The sequence below is a fragment of the Callorhinchus milii genome, unplaced genomic scaffold (assembly GCF_018977255.1).
Source record: "Callorhinchus milii isolate IMCB2004 unplaced genomic scaffold, IMCB_Cmil_1.0 Scaffold9, whole genome shotgun sequence".
In the NCBI taxonomy this organism is placed as follows: Eukaryota; Metazoa; Chordata; class Chondrichthyes; order Chimaeriformes; family Callorhinchidae; genus Callorhinchus; species Callorhinchus milii.
The window spans coordinates 17,987,489-18,013,146 of NW_024704750.1; the positions used below are offsets into that span (position 1 = coordinate 17,987,489).

General features: G+C 42.6%; 1 protein-coding gene across 2 annotated transcripts in view; it reads left to right on the forward strand.

Annotated features, from left to right (window-relative positions):
* The first annotated feature begins 11,068 nt into the window (after nt 1-11,068).
* galnt16 (UDP-N-acetyl-alpha-D-galactosamine:polypeptide N-acetylgalactosaminyltransferase 16) overlaps nt 11,069-25,658 on the forward strand; it is a 60,181-nt gene continuing 45,591 nt past the window's right edge. For both annotated transcript variants that reach the window (XR_006085299.1, XM_007893219.2), the window contains exon 1: nt 11,069-11,595. Coding sequence is in view for 1 of the 2 variants with exons in the window: in XM_007893219.2 (XP_007891410.1) it covers nt 11,407-11,595 (189 nt within the window). In the remaining variant the exon portion in view is untranslated. The remainder of the gene's footprint in view (nt 11,596-25,658) is intronic.

Below are 25,658 nucleotides of genomic sequence, written 5' to 3' on the forward strand. Positions count from 1 at the left end.
TCCACGTTGGTATCTAACTTACGCGAGGTTTCCTTGTAGCTGAACTGGTTCCCTGGTGACATGTTTGACAATGGAATGTCTTTAGTCCAGTTCCTGAGCCAGCACAGCACCGCACAGCACAGCCCGGCTCATCGGCAGGACTTGAAAGGGCAGATCAGTCACTGGGGGCAGGGATCATCCCACTCAGCTCCTGTTAACCCTGCAAGCCAAAGCCTAACGGGTAGGGTGGTCCTAGCTGAACAAGCAGTGGGAAAGCTTGCGACACAGTGATAGCAATGGCAAGCCATGTGGTTTTAGCTGGTTAGACCCCAGCAGTACTCCAATGCACACTCTGGGGTCCCCAAGCCTTGGCTCTTGACAACCTGTGCCTAATACTTTCTGGAATTAGGTAAGCAGGATATATCCCTCCAGGGAGAGAGTGCACATTCCATTTCAACAATCTATCTCTGGGATTTCCATGTGTAGGTGGGATGCCTGGAGTTCTCAGTTTGGTTTGGACACTCTTTAAGTATTGTGATGGGTTACCGCAAAAACACAATCTCTCTTATTAGCCACAATAAGAGTGGGCTGGTAATAGCCTGAAAGTAGAGAATGGTGGATACTGGAGGTGAAAGGAAGGAGGTTAAAGTGGGTGTTAAAAGAAATTCTCACAAAAGATCAGAGAGTAAATAATTCCAACCACATGTATCTGAGTCATGAATACCATAGCATCATCTTAAAACTCGAGCTAGGTTGGTTAAATGTGAAATCCAGATAGATTTCTTCATGGAAAGGAGGGTTGAGTGAGATTGTGGATCACACGTCTCCGGAAGACTGGAGATGTGGAATGGACTGAGATATTTAAGACTGAGTTACAGTGGAATGCTGCTTATCTGCAGATCAGGCAACTGCATGTTCCCACTAACGGGCGAAACGTTAGGTTTCCTTACTCCACACACTTCTGTTTACCTAGCAGTAAATTGGAACCCAATTATTAGTTGTTTGGCAGATCGCTTTTGTAAGTCATAAACCCCTTTTTTAAAAAAAATCACTCAAGGACCTCTAAATTATTTGTGGGACACTGCTGTGGGCAATTGGCTGCCACATTTGCCCCACACAAATACACAGTTAATCCACTTTACAGCATATATTTATAAAAATATATATATTTGTATGTGTGTGTAACTGTCACTAGTTTGATATGGAGACTCTTTAAGCACAGTGATGGTTTTCAATGTATCAGACACTCAACACTGACGAAAACAAGCACTAACTCAGCACAGACGGGATTTGAACCTGCAATCTCTGGTTCACGTGGCTCAGATTTCTGTGAGGATTACCAATTGACCCATTAGGGAGTCTTACATTAATTGCTTTGGAGCTTTTATATCCTTGCTGTTGTAACCCAGGGCTGAACTGCGTGAAGACATCTGGAATCAATTTAATATCATTGTAATGACTGGAATTGGCTCAATAACTATGAGTGAAAAGCGGTGACTGGGAACACTTTATGCACATTGATTTGCCTTTCGTGCTGAGCCGTTGCTGGCAGTAAGGGTCCTAACGTGGGGCTTAAGGTTGGGTCTTCCCATACATTGCACTTATTCATTGCATTGGGACGATTCAGGATCACCTTGGAAGTCATTTGCAAAATCTGCATTCTCTACTCTGAATCAGGAAGGTTGTGGGTTCAAGCCCTATGTGAGGACCCCTATCTCCTAGTCTGGACTGATAGCCTTGGGAACCAGTGCCTGGTTAGGAGTGCTTTGCTTCACTATAAAAATGCTACTAGAATGGAGAGAGTGGGGGAGATTGCACTCATGAGGAGCATAAAAGAAACAAAGATCATTACATTTAGCTGATCGCGAGACTATTTCAGTTAAAGCCTGAGATTTTGGCCTGCTCACTTATATAAATGTTGGCAGATATATTACATCACTGCTTTCCTCTGCACTCAATAACTCCAATTTGGTACCCCCACTGCTTTCTGAACAAGGATATTTTCCATGCTTGCACTTCCTTCAAGGTAATTCCTCACTTTCCTGCCCAGATGCTCAGTGTTAAGTTCAAGGATTCCTTTTCACTGGTGGGCACAATTAGCAACTCCTGGACTGGTCCCCAGCACAGGCCTCTGTGCTCGCCAACTCTCTGGTCGTGTAATTTTGTGGTGTATTTTTAACAGGACCTCTAGTTGCGAAACACACTGTTAAGCTTCATGGGAGACAGGACGCAAAACAGCCAAAACCGGAGGTAATAGGCACCTTTATTTTTGTGGGTTCTGGCCACGACTCTGGAGGTCACAGTGGTTTGGTAGAAATGGCCAATAAATCACTGTACCTGCAGTTTTGTTCTTACAGAATGTTTTAAAGGATTTACACCATCAAATACGTTCTGCCAGTTTATTAGCTCATGCCTTTTACCTCCAACTTTGGCTGCTTTGGGTCTTGTCTCCTTTGAAGTTTAATCCCACCTATTCCTCATATCCCTTAATATCCTTATTTCTCAAGTATTTGCTCACAAAACACACACAGTCGCACTTTACAACTCATTGGGTTGTCTTCCTGACATGAAAGGCACTATATCAAATGCAAGGATTATTATTGATTATTGTCTCTCTGTCTATCTATTTTTCTCTCTCTCTGTTTGTGTCTGTCTCTGCCCTCTCTATGTATTCCCAGTGGATGTTGTCTTCTAGGGCAGTGAATACAACACTTTCTGTGTGAAGGAATGGGTCATGTATTCTGTGTCAACGCCCCAAGTGTGAGCTGTGGCAATGATGGTGGAGCGGAAGGTGTTCTTCAAGAGGCCAATCCCAATTGCTGGTATACTCTACAGTGCTGTCCACTCGTTTGGCTATTGCGGAGAAATAATGCTCTCTTTTTAGGAGCCGTCCCCAAAACACTGCAGGGGAAGCAGTCTGGGGTTTGGCTGGGGGATGCAGTCCTGATACACACAGATCACAAAATTGTTTAATTTTTCAATTCATAAAGCTGATTTGAGGTCGAAAGGGACATCATGATAAATGGAACCAGGGGTCCTGACATGTGAACAAAATGCCGAAAAGGTAAAGACCTTGTAAATCTGGCCTTACTTTCAAGCTTTTTGTTAATACAGTAAAATTGGTCACAAATCCAAATCCACATACGTTGTAAAACGTTAATTGTGTTTGCTGTCGAAAATCTAATTAAAAGCATATGTGAATGTTCTAAGCAATTATTATTATTCTAAGCAATCACCTGTAAGTGATTTGAGAACCCTTGCCAGTGGAGTTATTAGTAAAGAAATTTACAATTTTCTCCTCCTCCAAGACCTACCCCACATGCATAAATACAAGTGTTGTGTCTTCCGTTTATTGGAGTATAGTATAGTTGGGACTGATGCCCAACTGTAATCCAATGGCTTTCCGGCGCTCAATACCCAGCTTTACACACAAAGGATGAACACTGTGGATGAGGTACCAGAGGTCCAACAGATCCATGCGCCTGCAAAAAACACAGAGCTTTCAGCAGCAGAGGGGAGAAAAGCAGAGATATTTGGGGAAGGAGACGCAGCAAAGTAGCTGCCCAGTGAACTGCAGCAAAATGAGGAATATCACTCAGACATTGTTGTGTGTAATGGAAATGTGACACCAATGGGGTTGGGTAAGGGGAGTGATTGTCTCAAACATTATTTAATAATGCTTTCCTTCTGTAAACTTTTGTAGCCTGACTGAAGCAGGCTCAAAGAGAGGTTTGGATGAAGAAATTCCTTTGATCTCAGCCTCCCAAAATACCCATCCCCATCGTCCTCCCATTATAGCACCAAGCCGTTTCTTAAATGAGTACATTATCCTAGCCTCCACCACCCTTCCTGCTAATCTGTTCCAGCTGTACTTTTCATGCTATCTAAATGTATTCTGAATAACCCCAACCGCTTGTCTCCATTACTTCAATCGACAGATTATGCTTGGGTTTGCCGACTAATGATTATTTTCCTGCTATTAACTCTGAAGCGCTCAGGGGGCATTACCCCGCGCTACTTCCTTCCCTCTGTCTCTCCTTCCCTCCCTCTCAAGCTCCTGTACCAATGGGTTTTACTTGAAAGCAGTTATCATGTGGCAATCCTGTCTAGGAATTTAAAAGACTTGATCGGGTAATAACCGCCCACTTGTATCCTGGTCAAACTACTGCCTTATGGTTGGGTATTCTGTCAGGAATGAGAATGAAAAAACAATTTTCCATAATCTGTACATTTCCAAATACCATTTGACAAGGTTTCAGATGAAGACAGAGTGACAGATGAAGACAGAGAGCACAGCTTGCTGCAACCAGAAGAGACATAATTTACAATGTTTAGAATCGATAGCTGTAACCCCCGATCAGTTCACTCATGTCCCAACTCTGATCAATGAAGTGCAGGTAATGAATGGATCAGCCTTTCGATCAGCCTGTTGCTCTGTTTCCCCATACACAGTGACATTTTTATGATTATTAGTGAAATTAGTTTAGGCTAAAACTAAGTAAATTCCATTAATTAAATTAATTGTTTTAATAATCCAATAAGCAGCATTGATGTAAAATAATAGTACTAATCTTTGCTTTTGATTATCACATTGCCTTATCACATTGTTGAGGTAGGTTTCCAAGCTCTTCACAGGATTTCACTGTGAAGCTGAGAGACTGCAATTGTAGGTGTACTCGGCAGCCAAATTGTGCCCAGCAATGTCCCCATAACAGCCAATGAAGTGAGTGACCAATTTTATTTGGGGCATTCTCTTGAAGGGGATTTGGTGGATACTATTTCTGTTTTACAATTTGCTACAATCTCAGCTGATTAAACAACAATAACTACTTGCATTTATATCGACCCCTTCACGCAAGATAGCTTCTCGAAGCGCTGGAAAGGCAACTCATTCAGTGTCCACAAACAGTTGGGAATTGAGTGGATTTTTTGGGGAGGAATTTATTACCCCAGAAAGTGATCCCGCCAAGCGACTAACAACCAGGTTCCTACATACTGCTAGATAAACAGACGTGTGGAGTAAGGAAATTTGCCTAAGATTTCGTCCCGTCCTGGAATAGAACCTTGGATCCCCTCGCTTGGTGGGATTTCACAATATGTCTGTGTCACTCTGATCATTTTCATTACGTGCAGTCAAAAATGAGTTCAAGACAAGGAATATTTGAGGCAAACCTGTCTTGGCGGCATTTCCATCGTCACGGTCAACCACACAGAGGAGGACCGAGAGGTCAGGCACACTGGACTGACAAGTGTCACGTTTAGTCAGCTGATCCATCCAGTGCTGCGGCAAACTGAGAGCCCAGAAGACGAAAGTACAGATTTTAAACCTTCTCAAGGTGCTGAATGTGAGGAAAAGGGCCCCGATCAAGGGGGTCACAGTCCCGAAGGCACTGTTACATTGACAACTTCCTGTTAACCTTTGGCTGGAGCAGTAATCTGCTCGTTCAGGCCAGACTTTATCTGTCTGGATGAAAGTAAATGTTCTCAAAGGCTGCCACGTTGCAAGACAGAGACAGCGGCTGGTGCTGTGTGATGACCTGTCAAGAGTGAGGATTCTGTGGGAGTTTAATTACTGATGGGAATAAGATTAATGCTGGGATTTTTTTCTCCTCTTTATTTTTGTATTGTGAAATTTAACGTGTCCAAAATGTTTCTAATTTTCTCCCCACTGGCATGGGGCTCTCTGTTCCTAGTCTGGCCTCCTCTTGCTGGGGTTCACAGGCATTTATGGCTCAAGTGGGACATTGCTGTGCGTAAATTGCCTGTCGTGTATGTCCATAAAACACACAGTCACTTCATTTCACAGTAAGGAAACTTGCCTAAGGTTTTGCCCTGCCTAGAATTCAAACCCAGGTCCTCTTGCTTGCAAGGTGAGCGCGCTAACCACTACTCTATGAGACTTCACGCATACATTCCAGCTAGTCTTAGCCTGTAATACTGCATGCTTATTTCAGATCGCACAGGATTGTGGAGAAATCTTTAATCCAGCCTTATAGAAACAGTTTTCTGTGGTTCATAAAAAAAAGCTCCCAAATTTAAGAACTTTTAGAAATTAGCACTGAATTTAAGAATTTTTGCACAAAACTGTGCAATCATAAATGCTACGACAAAATGGTCTTACAGGCTAAGGTGAGGTGGAATTTCGGACTTGCACAAGCGAAAGGGGAATAATGCAGTTGGGAATTCTCTCTCAATGGCCTCACTTCCTGGAAACAGCTGGAAGAGTTTAAGGCAAACACATCGCTGTCTCGTCCACTGGGAGGACTTGTCCAGCAGCAGATGGAGCATCTGCTGTCAGTGTTTTTTTGCCTCGTGGATTTCCTGCCTGGTGATTCAGGTGGACGTAAACGGACCACTGTTAATCATAATATTAATCCTTGCATTTGATATAGTGGCTTATCACATAGTTGAGATGTCTCAAAGCGCTTCACAGGATATACTGTATAGACTAATATATATTACATTATTACCATATATTATTATCACATATGTTTTACACATAACATATATATGATAATAATATAATAATTCTTGCATTTGATATAGCGCCTTATCATGTCTTTGAGAGGATATGCTGTAAAATGGTTTCACTGTCTATTTGTGGGCAAACACAGCAGCTAAAATGTACCAATTTCCCAAAACAGCCATGGGTTAATTTTATTTAGGGGATTTGTTTGGCAGGATACCAGGAAAAACTCCCTTCTCTTTTTGAATAGTGCATAACATCCACCTGAACAGGCACATGAGACCTTGGTTTAATGTCTCATCGAAGGACGGCACTGCACTGGTGTGTTAGCCAATGGGTTCCAATTCCAACATGGCGCTTGAACACACAACCTTCTGATTCAGAGGCGAGAGTGCTACCAACTGAGCCAGGATGACACACCAATAACAATATCTGACCTATCGCTGTCTAAATAACAATAAGCAAATATGGGAACAGTGGAAGGGAATGCCAGGAGCTGTTCATTCGGTCGATGAATGCACCAATAGGTGTGAAGGTCTCAACTGGGTGACTGGAGGGAAGCTACAACGGGTGACCTTGTAGTGAAGGGCAAATAAGTCAGCCTGGCTTCCTGCCCCTGATTATTATCCAGTGTCTATTGTCGGATGGCATGACTACGTGCGGGTGAAGACAGTTCAGGAGAAAGAACAAGAAGGTAATAAAACAAAATTGTGCTTCACAGGGCATTGTAACTTGGCAAACAGAGTCAAAGTACCAAAGCAAGATTGTATTTCACCTTCAGAACATTACAGAGATCCCAACGTGCCAGTTTGTAACCAGAGTCACTGCAGGGAATGAGCGAGTTAATCAATTGCAGCTTAAACAGAGTCAGACATTACCGTATTATATCAGAGATGAGCTGTGAAGATTCTAAACATCATTGGTGTCAGCATCAAATGACTCGGTGCCATAACAGCATTTGTTGTGTGTGCATTTATATATTGGCTGTATTCCCTTCACAAGGGTTGCAGTTTTTAATCAAAGGAAAGGGGCAGAGATCTGAAACAGTTGGATTCCTCGCCAGGTCACCCTAATTAGATGTTGACAGATGAATTTACAGACATCTTTTTCTATCATATTTAATAATCTTTGTATCCCTGCTAGGTCTTGGCTGGAAATTAAAACAATCCCCATTCTGACTTGTAACTAACTCCCTCCCTTTCACCTTTCAAAAACTGGTCGAAAAAACACTCTCTTGGTCTTTGCTTTCGAGTCTAAGGTTTAGACCACCTCTCCGTACGTTCCAATGCAGTGCTGGAGAGGAGCTACATTGTTGGAGGTGCCGTCCTTCAGATGAGATGTTAAACCATCTGCTTGTTCAGGTGGATGTTCCAAGTTCCCATGTCATTGCTCGAAAAGAGACGGGAGTTCCTCTCTCCTGGTGTCCTCACCAACAATCCCCCTGACAAAGTTGGTCATTCCTTTCATGGATGTTTGTGGGGCATTGCTGTGCGCAAATCACTTGGGGTTCAACAGAGCGGAATAAGTTGCCTTTCCAGCGCTTTGAGAAGCTATCCCGCGTGACGGGGGTGGCAATATAAATGCAAGTTATTGTTGTTCCATCAGCTGAGATTGTAGCAAATTGTAAAACAGAAATAGTATCCACCAAATTCCCTTCAAGAGAAGGGTACCTGTCCTGGCTAACAATTCCCCAAATAAAATTGGACTCTCACTTCATTGGCTGGTTGTGGGGCATTGCTATGTGCAAATTGACTGCCACCTTTATCTACAAGTACAGCGACTATACTTAAGCAAAATCCTGGGTAGGACTTTAAGGCGCTATATGTAATGCAAGAATTATCATTACAACAACAAATTACATTTGTATAGTGGCTTTCATGTAGGGAGGACATCCCAAGACACTGGGATGAGTTATCACCTTCTATCTCTCACACAACTGAGGTTCTCAATGTCTCTGCGAAGATTTCCTTATTGTCTCAGAGACATATTGTTGTTGTAACTATACTTTTTCTGTTCAGTTAGAACCCCTCCACGAGTTATTTGCCAGATCTCAACAAATGACCTCAGGCCAGTGCCTGATTTACATATAGATTTCCTATATGCAAATCATACAAATCCCTTGATTATATCCCAGCCTGTAACTCACTCTCTGAGCAAGGATTAATTGAGGATTAATTATTCTATTTATATACCATACTATCAACTCAATCAGATTCCAATCTGTAACTCACTTCTGGGGATACATTAATCTGTATATAAACCATCTAACTCCCTCAATTAGAACCCAGGCTGCAGCTCACTCCCAGGGATACATTATGATATATATAAACCATGTGTTTGTACACCTCCTGTACCTCATTCCTAGGAATCTGTTATTCTATATACAAAACAAGCAAACTCATTGATTAAATTCTAGTCTGTAACGTATTCCCATTGGACTGTAATTCAATATATAAACAGTCCAAACCTCTCGATTAGATTTCAGTCTGTAACTCTTTCCCATCAAGGATGGCTCTCGAGAGTGTAGCATTGTATACTGCAGGAAGGTTCTGGGTTGGATAATCAAAGATAAGATAGGGCAGCAATGGAAGGGAGAACATCCACAACTGGTCTCAGTGTCCCTGGACTAGAGAGTTCCGCCTGCTGAAAGTGTAGGCGTGTATCCACACCCCGTTCAGGTGGACGTTAAAGATCCCATGACACTGATTGAAAAGAGAAGGAAAGGGGTTCTGGGATGGAGTTCCAGAAGGTGAGGCAGCCACTCCAACTGGTGTCCGGGCCAACAATCCCCCAGAAAAACATTGGTCATTCACTTCATGGCAGTTTGTGGGGCATTGCTGTGCGCAAATTGGCTGCTGCGTTTTGTCTGCAAATGCACAGTTGGCACACTTTGCAGTAAAATGCCCACAGGTCAGGCAAACTCTGTGACAATCACAGCACAAACTGGTACATGAGCAGTCATTTAGGTCAGGCATCAGAATCTTCCGAATTGTAACCCCCACGCTGTGTTTTTCCCTCCCCCCTTTCTCACCTCTCCAGACAGTGATGCTTGAATGCTGGGGCTCCATGGATAAGGATCTTCTGTGCACCTCACCAAAGAGATTTGTCCACAAATATGCAGTCAATTCACTTTACAGCATATTCTGTGAAGCGCTTTGAGACGTCTAGAAGACGTGAAAAGCACTATATCAAATGCAAGGATTATTATTTTTATTATTATTATTAGTTAGGTAGGCTATCTAGAGTTGCCAGTGCAAGCAGGCTAATATACTGTGTGGAGCATCACACTCAAGCCCAAATGCGTCTTCAGTCAATGTCCACACTTTCCAGCAGGAGTCACTGGTGAGTGAGAAATCATGGCTGATTTTGAGCCCAGTTGGAGTGGCTGCTCCATCCCAGTACCCCAAACTCCATTTCTGCCCACCCCCCCTTGACCTCCTCCCACCCCTACCCCCCCTCCCACCCCACCCCTCTTCCACCCCCAGCTCAGGTGCACACCCTTCACTGTCCAACGCCTTGGGATGTCCTTCTGATGCGAAAGGCACTATACAAATTGTTGTTGTAGTAACTCAGCACAGACTAACAGCTCTGGCTTTTACACTAGTCCTGTCCAAAGCACTGACTGCATTACTGAACCAAACTGTGGCATGTACACGATCCCTGTAATGTGGGTCAGACATCAACATTGGATGTCAGGGGGGATGCTCTAGAAGAGGAAGAGTAAATCACATCAACAAACATTTGTCTTATCTTAATTGGAAGGCAGAGAGGGTGAACTGGGATTGAAGAAGGTCCAGGGATGGGGTTTAGGAATGAAGGGCAGATATTGAGGAAGGGCAGGTATAGAGTGGGGGTTTAATAATAACAATAATCATCCTTGCATTTGATATAGCATCTTATTACGTCATTGAGACGTCTCAAAGCGCTTCACAGGATATACTGTGAAGTGGATTTTGTGTGTGAGGTGAATCAAATGGGAAGGAAGGGGTGATGTTCATTCATTCCCCATATTCATTCCCCCTCCACCTCTTCTTCAATCCGCAATCACCCTCTATGAGGAAAGGAAAGTCCTAGGTACAGTATTTTTCATCACAAAGGACAACTCCATCTGTCTAATTGCCCTCCCTCTCCATTAGGATAGGATTTGTTTTGTGGTGACGTGACTCACTTCTCCTGTAGATGATCTCCCCTGGTTTCCACTGTGGATGTGGCTGACACACATTACAAGGAAATCACTTATGCCCATCCCACTGTGGTTCTGGTTAGCAATGGGGACGTCAGTGCTTTGGACAGGGTTGATGCAAAAAATCTGAAGAAGCCAGAGCTGAGTTTGTACAGAGGCTGAGAAAATAATAATAATCCTTGCATTTGATGTATGCAAATATATCAAAACTTCATAGCGCCTTATCACGTCCTTGAGACGTCTCAAAAGAGTTTGATAGAATATATTGTAGAACGTGCACTTTGTGGGCGAAATCTCGCGGCAGCCAAGCGCGCCCAGCGGCGTCCCACAAAACGGTCACGGATTTGCGTGGCCACATTGTTTATCTTTTGAGTTAATTTTCTCGGAAACCGTTTAGAAGGGAGTTTAGAAGGCGGTTAAGGCGAAGAGATACCGGGGGGGAGGTTGAGAAGGGAAATGAAGGCGGATGGGGAACAGGACAGGTGGTGGCTCCAGGGGAAGAAAGGTGACTTTACTGCCCATCTTGGTGGACTCCCTGGGAGGTAAAAAAAAAGAGAGAAAGCTATTTTTTTTGCAAAAGAAAGGCACTAGGACCCAGTGCTTAGCTGCCTATCTGCGGCTGGGAGAAGGGAAGAGTAGCCTTGGAGGTTGTTGCTGAAGCTAGTGGGCAAGGAGGCGAGGGGCGGGCGGTCGAGCAATCGCAGCCCCTGGCAGACAGACAGATACAGATAAGGCAGCAAAAAAAAATTAAATTAGATACGATACAATCAATGCGAGGATGCGGAGAATCCGTGCAAATGCAATCGTCCTGCTGACTGTAGCCTGGATCCTGGGCATGTTGTATTACTTGTGGCATGACAGCAGACCTTACCCGAAACAAGGCAGCAGCAGCAGCAGCAGCGGCAGAAACGTACAGAAACCCATCAGGTTGGAGAGCAGCAGAGAGGATAGGACTGTGGTGCAAGTGGTAAGTGTGAGATCTGTCTATTGTTGTGTGTGTGTGTGCAAGTGGGGAGGGAGGGTGTGTGAGGTCTGTTGTATTTTTGGGTGTGCAAGTCGTTAGGTGCGTGTGGGTGTGTGTCTCTAAGTGTGAGTCTTGTGTCTGAATTGCGATGGATTTGAAATGTGACACAGCGGTCGGTCGGTCGCCGAGGCGCCTCGAAGCGCTTCGCGGAATGTATTCTAAGGTGTGTCTTGCGGGCGAAACGCGGCGGCGGCGGCGGCGGCCGCTCGCGCGCGGATGGAGTGCAGATATTGTCTACGCGCAGAAAGGTAAACATATAGCCTTGAACAGATCACTTGTTTATGAGGTCTAAAGCGATGCTATTATTATAGACCGAGAGATGCGGTGGGGAGCACTGGGTGAATTCAATAGCCCATCGCCACTGTTGTGAATAGCGAGCGCTTAATCGGGGAGGGAAGGGATTTAACGGTGTTAAAAAGTGAAGTTATAAAGTTATAAACGGATGTGGGGGCGGTGGGGGGGGGGTGTGGGGGGCAAATAATCCATGATGCATTTATTGTACTGATCTTTTTCACAAATATATTAATTTTTTTTATCGTCGTGCACCGCAGCACATCATTTTCAGGCTGATGAAGAGCAAAAGGTGTAAATATTTCTCTCCATGTTTCTCCCTTTTTCCCCCATTAAAATAATCATAATTTCAATGTTGGAATAGAGATGGTTCACATCTATCCTCTCCTTTGTCTCTACCTGGACCTAGATTGATAAGCGCTGTACAAAATGCAGGGATTATTATTATTATTAACATTTCCGAGAATCCAGAATTTGGCTCATTTTAAAATACTGTACAGTTCTGATTTTTAAGCTGTTTTCTGAAAATTCTTTTAACAATTGCATATCATTTGCTTCAAAATTAAGACAGAATTCAACAATTTGCTAATTTTCTGGACTCTCAAATGCTACATAAACCCTTTTGACCCCAGGGAATAATTTGCGAAGAATGTTTAGACTTGCAAGATCATAGAAAATTAGGAACAGGAAGAGGTCATTACATCCCATCTGTTCCTCTAGAGTTTTCAATTGGTTATGAACTTAAACCTCCACTTACACTACCGTATAATATTATAATCTTTGCATTCGATACAGAGTCTTATCGGGTCATTGACACATCTCAAAGTGTTTCACAGAATATACTGTAAAGTGGATTGACTATGTATTTGTGTGCGAAATACAGCAGCCAATCGCACACAGCAGTGTCCCACAAACAGTTGTGGATTCAGTGACTAACATTTATTTTTCTTCCTTGCTAATTGCTCCTTAATATTTTTACTCCACAAGTATCCAGCTATCTCTCTTATAAATGTGTCAGCCTGGCTCAATTGGCAGCATTCTCACTTCTGAGTCAAAAAGTTGGGTTCAAGCCACACATTGGGACTTTGAGTTCATAGTCTACATTGACACTCCAGTGCAGTGCTGGAGCAACACTGCATAATCAGATGTGGGTCCTTTTGGATGAGACATTAAACCAAAGCACCATCTATCCGCCTGTTCAGGTGGCACTAAAGATCCCGAGGCACTATTTGACAAGACAAAGGATTTTCTCCCAGGGTCCTGGCCAACAATCCCCCAGATAACGTTTTTCATTCACTTCATTGTTCACTTCAATTGGCTGCTGCGTTAATTGCCTACAATTGCAATCACTGTATTTTACAGTACATCATGTGAAGTGCTTTGAGATGTTTTGACAAAGTGATTAAGGCGTTATACTACTACTAATAATAATAATCCCTGCGTTTGATATAGCGCTTTTCATGTCTTCTAGACGTCTCAAAGCGCTTCACAAAATACACTGTAAAGTGAATTGATTGTATATTTGTGGGCAAAATGCGGCAGCCAATTGTGTACAGCAGCGTCCCACAAACAGTCGTGGATTGAAATGACCAATTTATTCTTTTTTTTTATCTTGAGGGATTATTATCAGGCGTGTGGAGTAAGGAAACTTGCCCAAGGTTTCGCCTTGCCGGAAATCGAACCCAGGTTTCTCTCTTGCGAGGCGAGTGCTCTAACCACTGAGCTACAGTTTAACGTCTCAGCTATAGGAAGCACCGACAACAATACAGAACTCCTCCAGCATTGTGATGGAGTGTCAGCCTAGATACAAGTTCATATCATTTTGTTGTCTGGTTGGTAGCGGAGGAGGAGGAAGTATTTCTAAAGAATAATATTAGCATCTGTAATACGGTAGGAAATGCAGTTAAGTTGTAGATGATAGCTTACTGCAAGATATCACCAGTGGCCAGTGTCAGAACATGATCGTAATGAGTCAGCTATATTAATAAAGTCATTGAGACATAACACATAATGCCAGCACACTGCACGAGTTTGAGAGCAGTGCAAACAGCGAAGTCGTTTGTTTAGTTAGTCTATATTACAGGCAAATAAATGTAAATTCACCCCCGTATGAGCCTTTTTAAATTCCAATTTAAATTTGAAGCTGAGATGCATAACAGAACATAAAGAGATATTTTACTGCTGTGAACAGGACTATTCGAAGATCGGGTTATATTAACCCTATACATTCAGTATATAATAATAATAATCCTTGCATTTTATATAGCACTTTATCACGTCATTGAGACGTCTCAAAGCGCTTCACAGAATATATTGTAAAGTGGATTGATTGTGTATTTTGTGGGTACTATTTGTGTACAGTTGAGAGATTGCTAAAGGGCATTGGAGCATTGGGAGTACCTACCAGTATCCTGGCCAAAAATTCTCCAAATAAAATTTGTCATTCATTTCATGGCTGTTTGAGGGACATTGCTGTGGGTAAATTGTCTGTGTGGTCACCGACAAATACACAGTTAACACACAGTTAAGGCCTCCTGCTTGTCCCTCGCAACCTCCACCACACCATAGGAGGTCGTGCTTTCAGCCACTACACCCCAAAACTCTGGAACACTATCACTCAATCCCTCCGCCTTGCCCCCCCCCCCTCCCCTCTTTCAAGTCCCACCTGAAAACTTTTCTCTTCGAACATGCTCTTGGCCACCTCACCCCTCCCCTGGCTCAGACTCAGGCTCCGCCACTGTTAAGCGCTCTTAGACGCTACCCTGCCTGGAGGGCGCTATATAAGTGCAAGTTGTTGTTGTTGTTTATAGTGAAATGCTTTGAAACCCCCTCCCGACATGAAAGGCACTATATCAAATGCAAATATTATTATTGGAGAGGAAATGGAAAACTAGCAGCAAGTAAGGATGACTGGCTTGAACTAACAATTGAAGACCTTAAAGACTTTTTGGGTGTTCCTCATTCACTATTCTCATTGACTCTAAGATCCTTGTCCTGACCTTGAATTTGATTTGGGCGTCGTTCCTTTCATCTTCGCTATCTCCTCCATCCCTATTCCCCCACTTGTGCTCCCTGTTCTTCCAATGCGGGTCTACTGGCCCTTCCACACTTCCTCCATCAGCCACAGTGCCACCAATCTCATGGAACTCTGACAATATCCCTTCGCCTTGTTTCTTCTATCTTCCTGCTTTCAAAGTCCTCTTGAAAATATATTCTCTTTGGTTGAGATTTGGTCGCTGTTAAATTCTCTTTACTCTCCTCCCTGCTCGGTTCCCTGTTCTCTTTGTGCATCACTTTGAGATGTTTAGTCAACATGAAAGACACTACATAATATAACACTATTTGTTGTAGCAGTGCTAGGTTATCAAAACTGGGAACATGACATAAAATGCTTCACCTCCTGAGCCAAAGGTACTGACTCAGTTGTACAGTAATGCCAGAATCCGACACATCTAATATTAGCCAGGTTCTGTGACATGTCGAAAACAGTCTCATCTTTATCTCGAGGGAGAGCAACAACACATTAGAAAGGAACAAGCTAAAAGAAAGAAATGGTGGGATTGGGTTGTGCAGTGAGGAACTGGATTCAAATCCAGCCCAAACCATGGGATAAATGTCACCTCTCGTCTTCAGTAATTAGAAGCAATCAGGCAGCATCAATCAAGTTCTGAAACAGTCCAAAGAGTCCGAGTGCACCCAATAATCCAGATATTCGTTGAAAAGGGAAATCAGATAGATGCTTCAAAGGGAGGAATATTAAAGGGTATGGGGGGGCCAGCAAAAGAATTGGATTAGATTGAGTGGTTCCATGCGGAGAAAAATACCAGCCTAGGTGTGATGGTCTGAAAGTTCAGTCTCTGGTTGTAACATTATGAATCTATAAACCATTGATTCTGTTCTATCATTGCCTCTAAATATCTGCATGAAAAACCTCAATCATAAGGTTGTCAAGGTATCATACCAGCTGCTATTGTCATACCAGTTTACTAACCCCTCTCCAATGCACCGATTTAATGATATGGCAATATTCGAAAAAGACTCCAGCATTTGTGTAAAGTATTTCTTTACACAGAAAATAATCACCAAGACTTTTAAAGAAACTGCAATGACCCCAGAACCAAATTAAATAATTTTCTCCAATTCTGCACAATCTTAAATTTTAGGACAAAAGTTTCTTAAAGATTAGGTAGAATTATTTTCCATCGATTTCTCTGTTGATCCTGCACAGCACAGACCGGCTGATCAACAATCAGAAAATGACTGAGATCAATGTAATAATAAAAATCCTTGCATTTGATAAAGTGCCTTTTCTCGTTGTTGAGATATCTCAAAACTCTTCACAGGATATACTGTAAAGTGGATTGACTATGTATATTGTCAGCGTAACACAGCAGCCAGATGCATACAGCAATGTCCCCAAAACAGCCATGGAGTGAGTGACCTGTTTTATTTATTACATAAAAATGACATAAAATGTGCTGATAAAATATAACATGCTCGTAACACTTAGGAGATTTACGAATCATGATGGACAACCATATCATTGCAATGAAGTAGGCCGTCTTTCCCAGATGACAAGGTTGCAAGAAAAAACCTTGCTCCTCATTACACTCCTTATGGAGCTGGTTACTGGCTGCGGTTTCATTTGCTGCAGGTCAGAAGCTAATGACTGAGTAGAGCTGCCTCCAGCTATCTGCTCAGTAAATTGGGGATGGCAGGCTTTATCTGGCCTCCTCCGCTTCATTATATTTGCAAGCGCCTTTCACCCATTTCTGTCTTGGCTAACTGGAGAGCTTTTGGATTAGTGAAACCCATGTTTATTTGATGGGAGCATGTGTCATGTACAGGATACCAGCGATCACTTCAGTGAAGGGGATGTCAGGCTACAGCCTGCAGGGTTACTAACTCAGCTGCATTCAAACCTTATTAAGTAAGAGCGACTGACAGGAGTCTCAACCTTTACAACCTTTACTGTTGCCACTGTGGCCTCTTTGGCCAAGTTCAGGATGGTTCAAGCAGGACGGTCAGTCGGTGAGCTAGATTTCTGGCCTCGGGCAAGCCGGCTCTGACCTATTGATATGGGAATTTGATGGAGCTCTGGCTGAGCTTGGTGTGATAATTATCCTGCTCCCTCCCGAGTGTTTCCACTCCTGCTCCCAAATGGCACGTAATCATTTGGGAGCAGGCATGGAAACACTGGGGAGTGAGCTGGATAAACATCACAATTATCCTACCAAAAGCAATCTCATACCAGTGTCAATGGCTATGGCCATTCATTTAATTACTGAGTAATTTGAGCATTAACATTGACCCATCCAGCGTGATTATTTGCTCCCTCTTCCAGCCATCTTCCAGTTACTACTTGCCATTAATCTTCTCTTTGTTCCCAATATAGTTGTGCCACACTGGAACAGAATGCTAGAAGCAGGAGAAGGTCACGATGCCCTTCAAACCTAATCTGTCACAGACTGTTCCATGAAACCATCCACTTTTGAGCTGGAGACATTTTGAGCTTGTCTCAGCAACGGCTGAGTGAGTGTAACCTGCAGCCAGTTACCAGAGCACACAGCCTGGCTCAGTTGGTAGCACTTTTGGCTTTGTGAGTTCAAACCCCATATCGGAACTTGTAACCTACATAGTCTAGGCTGACACTCCAATATGCCTCATTGTTGGAGGTGCTGTCTAAGTTGAAGCGTTAAACAGAGGTGCCATCTATCTGTTCAGGTGATAGTTAAAAATCCCATGGCACAACGCGAAAGGGGAAGGGAGTTTCTCTCTCCCGGTGTCCTGGCCAACAATCTCTCAGATAAAATTGGTCACTCACTCCATGGCTATTTGCGGGACATTGCTGTGTGCAACTGGCTGCCGCTTTGACCCACAAAATACACAATCCATCCACTGAACAGTATATCTTGTGTAGCGCTTTAATACATTTTGATGACATGATAAGGAGCTATGTCAATTGCAAGGATTGTTATTATTTTTACGCCCTTGTAAAATACGGTAGGATGCAGTAGACCGTCAAATCATCTGTGTAATGCTGGGAATATTTTTTAGTCGTGAACGAGTTATCCAGGATCTAGAATCGTGACTGGAATGGAGACTGAACTGACAATGCAGAACAGAGCAATCCAATCCAGTTAAATCCAAGAGAGGGAGAGAGACACACACACAAATGCCCATACACTCACAGACAAACACAGAGGCACGCACACACTCTTTTACGTCAAACACACACAAGTGCCCACATAAATAGTCACAGAGACAGTTAGAGAGGGTGGGGGGGGGGCACATATACAAATGCAGAGAGAGAGAAAGACACACACAGATCTTACACACAGACACAGATACACAAAGAAATAATCACAGAGAGAGAGGCACACAAAAAAATTAATACACAGACAGAAATAATCAGACAGCCAGAGAGAGAGAGACACACATACCCACAGACAATAGACTTACACACAGACAGACAGACAGAGCAGTAAACACAGAAATAATCAGAGAGACAGTTAGAGAGTGAGACACACCCACCCAAACATATAGAAACACAGAGCAAGAGAAAAATAATCCCACAAAGTGTTGAGGAAGGAGACAGAGACACACACACAGACACTAACACATGGAAATCTTACTATCTGCAATACTTTAATTTCCTCAATGGAACTGGTCCTAATTAATAACGATAGTAACAACAATAAAGAGCAGCTTTGGGGCTCAGTGCTGTATCGATCACCAGGACATAATTAGCAGTTCTGTCACTGCATTCGGTTGGCAAATTAAGGGGTTGAATCCTTTAATCTCAATAAACGACTTGGAGCTGTTTAACAGCAATAGGTTTTATTTCTGCCTGTGGGGATTAGGCCATCTGCCTTCACTTTCCCTGATAATTCCCTTTTCCGTCAATCCAGAAAGCACCGTTAAGCAGCAGTCAACCTTCAAACCAGATGGGTGTTAGAATAGTAACATTAGAGGCAGCTAAAGAAGTGGTGGAGTGTGGGAACTCTTTAATTCTTCATCACCCAACAATTGACAAAAAATACTTGTGAAATATTATTAACTTTTGTCACCCTGAATATTAAATTCATAAATAATAAATGGCTCCATACAAAGTAATGTATTGTCAGTGTTCTTGCTGAGACACTTGCTATTAGTTAGACAGAGGGATAATTGGGTTTATTAAGTGCCATGTGTGAACCATGACTAAACACAGGTGTATTATGTGCCACATGTAAACCATGAGTAAACACAACAACAACTTGTATTTACATAACGTCCTTCATGTGGGGCAGCGTCTCGGAGCTGTTAGGTCTATTACAGGTCTACTAAGCACCATATGTAAAACAGGTCTAGTATGTGCCATGTGTAAATCATCATTAAACACATGTCTATTATGCAGCATGCGTAAACCAAGTGATAGATAAGCTCATAACATAAGAAACCCAGAACCATTTAACAGATGCAGTTAAGTTTAAAGTTCACTACACGTTAAACTAACGTTTTGCAAAGTGCTTTGAAAAAGGATTTGATTCTACTGAATGCCAGCATTATTATTAATAGGTTAGAGAGAGAAAGAGTTAGACAGAAGGAGTCACTTGTGAATTCCCCTCATTTAAAGGAGGCCCCTTGTTGCTCGGGTTCCCTCACATGAAGCGTAGCACTGTGGATGCACGGCACAACATTCCTGTGTAGCAGAGTAGACGACCCTCATGACCTCTGCCACTCTGGCTGACGTGTTCTGCCGGGAGCTCACTCAGAAGCCTCAGCAATGGGAGTCTCTCCTCTACTCGTTCAGACAGTTCAGCAGCTCCTTTACAGCAGGCTTTGGGAGCCAGGCAGCTCTCTCTCTTTTATTTGAGCTTAAGTTTTTTAAAAAAATGAGAGCGATGTTCTTATCTTCTAAAGAATAGGAGCAATGTGGAGTACTGTAGCGTAGTGGTCAGCACACTCGCCCCACAAGCGAGAGGACCCAGGTTCGATTCCCTGGCAGGGCAAAACCTTAGGCAAGTTTCCTTACTCTACACACCTCTGTTTATCTAGAAGTAAGTAGGAACCCTGTTGTTAGTCGATTAACGGATCGCTTTCCAGGGGTAATAATCCCTCCAAAAAAAATTGGTCACTCAATCCACGACTGTTGTGTGACACTGCTGAGTGCAATTGGCTACCGTGTTTCGTCCACAAAATACAAAGTTAATCCACTACAGTATATTCTGTGAAGCGCTTTGAGATGTTTCAACGATGTGATAAGACAGTATGTCAAATGCAAGGATTATTATTATTATTAAAAATGCACATTTCTCAAAGCTCTTATATTCCCTATCACATTTTTCTGAAGCAATTTTGTTGAAATTATCAACACGAAGGTTCCAACACTGAACGTGACAAAGATCACGTACTGTATAAAGCTGGCTTCATTGATCACTGTGGAGATAGTGGGAGTTTTGTAAAGACAAATTGCTTTAAATTTTAATGTACATGCAGTCTAGGAATAAAACCTTCCCTTGCACTTCTGGTTTGGAACATTAGTCATTCCCTTCTTGAAAGGGATGTGATTTGATTTTGAATATATTGTGGTAAGCTATTATAATAATAATTATAATCTTTGCATTATGTACAATGCTTAAAACATCTCAAAGTGTTTCACAGTAATTACCATTAATTACTGTAGGCAAACATAGTATTTCTGGGCAAACATAGTGTGCCAATGTGTGCCATCAATGTCCAACAAACAGTGAGCGATTAATATTATCTGAGGGCTTGTTGGCCAGGACACCGGAAGAGAGAAACCCCCTTCACTTTTCGAATGGTGCCATGTGATCTTTAATATCCACCTGTACAGGCAGATGGGACGCTGGTTCAACCTCTCGTCTGAATGACGGCACCAATGACAATGCAGTGCTCCTCCAGCACTATACTGGAGCGTCATGTGTATCACGAGGGAGGTCCCTGGCTCCATCTCTAGTTTGTGTCAAGTTAGATGACTTCAGCTGAGGAGGCAGGAGGATAGGTGCTTTAACTGGTCTCAGTGACCCTGGGGTAGGAATTGTAGTCTTGGGGTTGCGAGGGGAACACAATGCTCCCTTTTATAAGACAGCTGGTCTGCACCTTCAATCCAGCATTTAATTTCTCTCTCTCTCTCTCAGCGTTAAACTACATCCACCTTGGCAAACTCACAACATATTTGGCAACCCCCCCTCCTCTATTGATTCTTACGAATCCAGAAAGTTACGCCAGACCCGAGTCAGAGTCTGGATTCTCTCGAGGGCCCCAATTTTATAAGAGTAATAAACAATGTAATTCCGTCCCAGATCCCTTCTCCCAGACACCAAAGTTCCATCTTCTCACAGACAAGGCTGTCGGGGTATCTGCCTCATTCCCTGCCCACTCCAGTCTGGAGCCATTTGCCTTCTTCATCAGAAAAGCCTTTAGCACGACCCTCTAACCATGCCAAGCCCAGTTTGGACTTTGACTTCACATGGCTGGAAATCCAGTGCTGTGCTAGGGGAGAGCTGCACTAGTGTAAGTGCTGTCCTTCAGATGAGGCTTTAAACTGTTCAGGTGGACGTAAAATATTCGAAAAGAAAAGGAAGTTTCTCCCAGTGTCCTCCATATATACTAGTCATTCATGGCTGTTCGTGGGACATTGCTTAGTGTATATTGCCTGCTGCATTCTATATTTAACAGAAATTACCCATGAAGCGTTCAGAGATATTTTGACATGCTATATCAAATGCAGGTATTAGTGATATTTGAAATACTGTATTCACCTTGCAGTAAAACAGTAAAACACAACCTTTCTCATTGCACAATTCTTTCTATTAAAAACTATCAAAGGCACTGTATAGCTACATTCTACATGAATGTCGAGATAGTGTCTGTCCATTATGCAGGAACAGTGCTTGTCAGACCCAGTCATAGCCTTATTCATGCACTCAAATACAAAATACAGAGTAGTGGTGTACAGCAGGTTCTGACCCCAGTGTTAGCTATGCATAAGAACATAAGAAATAGGAGCCATTCGGCCCCTCGAGCCTGCCCCGCCATTTAATAAGATCATGGCTGATCTTCTAACCTAATTCCATTTACCCGCCCTATCCCCATATCCCTTAATCCCTTTAGTTTTTAAAAATCTATCGATCTCAGTCTTGAATATGTTCAAGGACTGAGCATCCACAGCCTTCTGGGGTAGAGAATTCCATAAATTCACTACCCCCGAGTGAAGAAATGTTTTCTCAACTCAGTTCTAAAGGGCTGACCTTTAATCCCTAGTTTTAGATTCTCCAACCAGGGGAAATAGTCTCACACTATCTACTCTGTCAATACCCTTAAGAATCTTATAAGTTTCTATAAGATCACCTCTGATTCTTCTATATTCTAGGGAATATAGGCCTAGTCTACTCAACCTCTTTTCGCAAGTCAACCCCCTCATCCCAGGAACCAACCTAGTGAATCTACTTTGCACCCCCTCTAAGGCGAGTATATCCTTTTTTAGATAAGGAGACCAAAACTGCCCACAATATTCCAAGTGCGGTCTCACCAAGGCCATGTACAATTGCAGCAAGACTTCCCTACTCTTGTACTTTAACCCCTTTGCAATAAACGCTAACATGCTATTAGCCTTTCTAATTGCTTGCTGTACCTGCATACTAACTTTCTGTGATTGGTGTACAAGGACACCTAAATCCCTCTGAATACTAATACTAACTAGTCTCTCCCTCGCTAGAAAATAATCTGCTTTTCTATTTTTTCTACCTAGGTGAATAACTTCATACTTCCCCACATTATACTCCATCTGCCACCTTCTTGCCCACTCACTTAACCTGTCTAAATCCCTTTGCATCCTCCTTTAGTCCTCCTCACAGCTTACTTTCCCACCTAGGTTTGTATTGTCTGTGAATTTAGATACATTAAGCTCTATTTCCTCATCTAAATCATTGATGTAGACTGTAACAGTTGAGGCCCAAACACTGATCCTTGTGACACTCCACTAGTCACAACCTGTCAATCTGAGAAGGACTCGTTTATCCCTACTCTCTGTTTTCTGCCTGTTAATCACTTTTCGATCCATGCTAATATATTACCCTTAATTCCATGAGCCCTAATCTTATGTAACAACCTTTTATGTGGCACCTTGTCAAATACCTTCTGAAAATCCAAGTACACTATATCCACTGGTTCCCCTTTACCTAACTGGCTAATTACATCTTCAAAAAACTGTTAAACACGATTCCCCTTTCATAAAACCGTGTTGACTCTGCCTAATCATATTATGACTTTCCAAGTGCCCAACGACGACGTCCCTAATTATAGACTGTAGAATTTTTCCTACCACCGATGTCAGGCCAATTGGTCCATAATTCTCCGTATTTTCTCTCCCACCCTTCTTAAATAGCGGTGTTACGTTTGTGATCTTCCAATCAACGGGAACCGTTCCAGAATCCAGGGAATTCTGGAAAATCAAAAACAATGCATCCACTATCTCTGCAGCCACCTCTTTTAAAATCCTAGGATGCAGGCCATCAGGTCCAGGGGATTAGTCAGTTTTTAGTCCCATCAATTTCTCTAGTTCTATTACTTTACTGATATTAATTTCTTTAAGTTCCTCACTAACATTAGTCTCTTGGTTCCTCAATATTTCTGGTAAGTTTTTAGTATCTTCCAACGTGAAGATAGAAGCAAAGTATTTATTTAGTGACTCTGCCGTTTCTTTATTCCCATTATAATTTCTCCTATCTCTGCCTGTAAGGGACCCATATTTACTTTTGTTAATCTCTTCCTCTTTATATACTTGTTAAAGCTCTTACAATCTGTCTTTGTATGTCTAGCTAGTTTACTCTCATATTCCATTTTCTCCCTCTTAATCAGTTTCTTGGTTATACTTTGCTGATCTCTAAAGCCCCCCCAATCCTCAGGTTTACAGCTCTTTTGGAAATATTATAGGCCTCTTCTTTTAATTTTATACTTTCCTTAACTTCTCCAGTTATCCATAGTTGAATCACTTTTCCTGTGGAATTTTTATTTCTCAAGGGAATATACGTTCGTTGGGAATTATCTAATATATCCTTGAACGTTTGCCATTGCTTGTCTACCATCATATCTTTTAATCTACTTTCCCAGGCTATTTTAGCCAAATCATCCCTCATACCTGCAAAGTTGGCTTTATTTAAGTTTAAGATCCTTGTTTCGGACTTAACCACATCACTCTCAAACTTAATATTAAATTCCATCATATTATGGTCACTCTGCCCTAGAGGAACCTTAACTTCAAGATTACTGATTAGCCCTGCTTCGTTACACAATACAAGATCTAGGATCACCTCTTCCCTGGTTGGTTCCTCAGAATACTGTTTTAGAAAACTATCTCTAATGCATTCCATAAACTCATCCTCTAATTTACTTTTGCCAAATTTGGTTTTCCCAGTCTACATGAAGGTTAAACTCACCCACTGTTATTGTATTACTCTTGTTACATGCTCCTCTAATTTCCTGATTGATACCCTGCCCAATACTGTAACTGCTGTTTGAGGTCTATAAACTACACTCACTAGTGTTTTCTGCCTCTTGTTGTTTCTTAGCTTCACCCATATTGATTCTACATCCTGATTTTCTGACTTAATATCCTTCCTCTCTACTGTTTTTATCTCATCATTTATTAACAGGGCTACACCCACCCCCTCATTTTCCATATTGCCTATCTTTCCTATACGTCAGATATCCTGGAATGTTTAGCTCCCAACCTTGGTCTCCCTGTAACCACGTCTCAGTAATCACTTCAAGATCGTACCTGTTCATTTCTATTTGTGCCATTAATTCATCTATTTTATTACGAATTCTTTGGGCATTCAGGTATAGCGCCTTTAATTTTAACTTTTTACTATTTCCCCTACTCATTAATGCCCTATTTTCTTTGTTAAACTCTTTGTCCCTACTTGACACACTCTGTTCTTCATTTCCCAAGTCGCTACTCTGCTCTGCAGTCTTGACTTTTCTTATTTGCTTTGTGAGCTTACATTTAACCGTAATCCTCCCTCCCCCCGCCCCCCCTTATTAGTTTAAAGCTCTATCTACCTCACTAGTTATTCGTTATGCCAGGACACTGAGCCTAGCTCTGTTTAAGTGGAGCCCATCTTGATCGAAGAGCTCCCTCATTCCCCAATATTGATGCCAGTGGCCCATAAAATTAAACCCCTGCCTCCTACACCACTCTTTCAGCCAAGCGTTTAACCCTTTATTCTGCTTGTCCCTGTACCAATTTGGGCATGGCTCAGGTAGTAATCCCGAGATTGTTACCTGTGAGGTTCTGCTTTTTAATTTCCTCCCTAGCTCTTTAAAATCCCTCATCAGATCATTATTACTACTACTACCTATGTTGTTGTCTCCTACGTGGATCACAATAATTGGATCCTCCACCTCCTGCTCCAAGTTCTTCTCCAATCGCGAAGAGACGTCCTTAACCCTGGCACCAGATCTTGCTCCCCCCACTTGTGTGGCCTCCTGTCCAGAGGTGCTGTGGTCAATTTGCCCATGCTCCCTACAGGCTTCCTTACCCACACAGGTTGCAAGTACCTTGTACCTGTTGGACAAGGTTAAAGCCCGAGGCTCCTCGACCATTCCCTCTGGGGTCCCCTTTCCTGCCTGACTGTCAGTCATGCCATCCTGTCCCTGACCTCTGACAAGATCTGTACACCTACTGAGCCTCAGGGGAGTGACTGCTT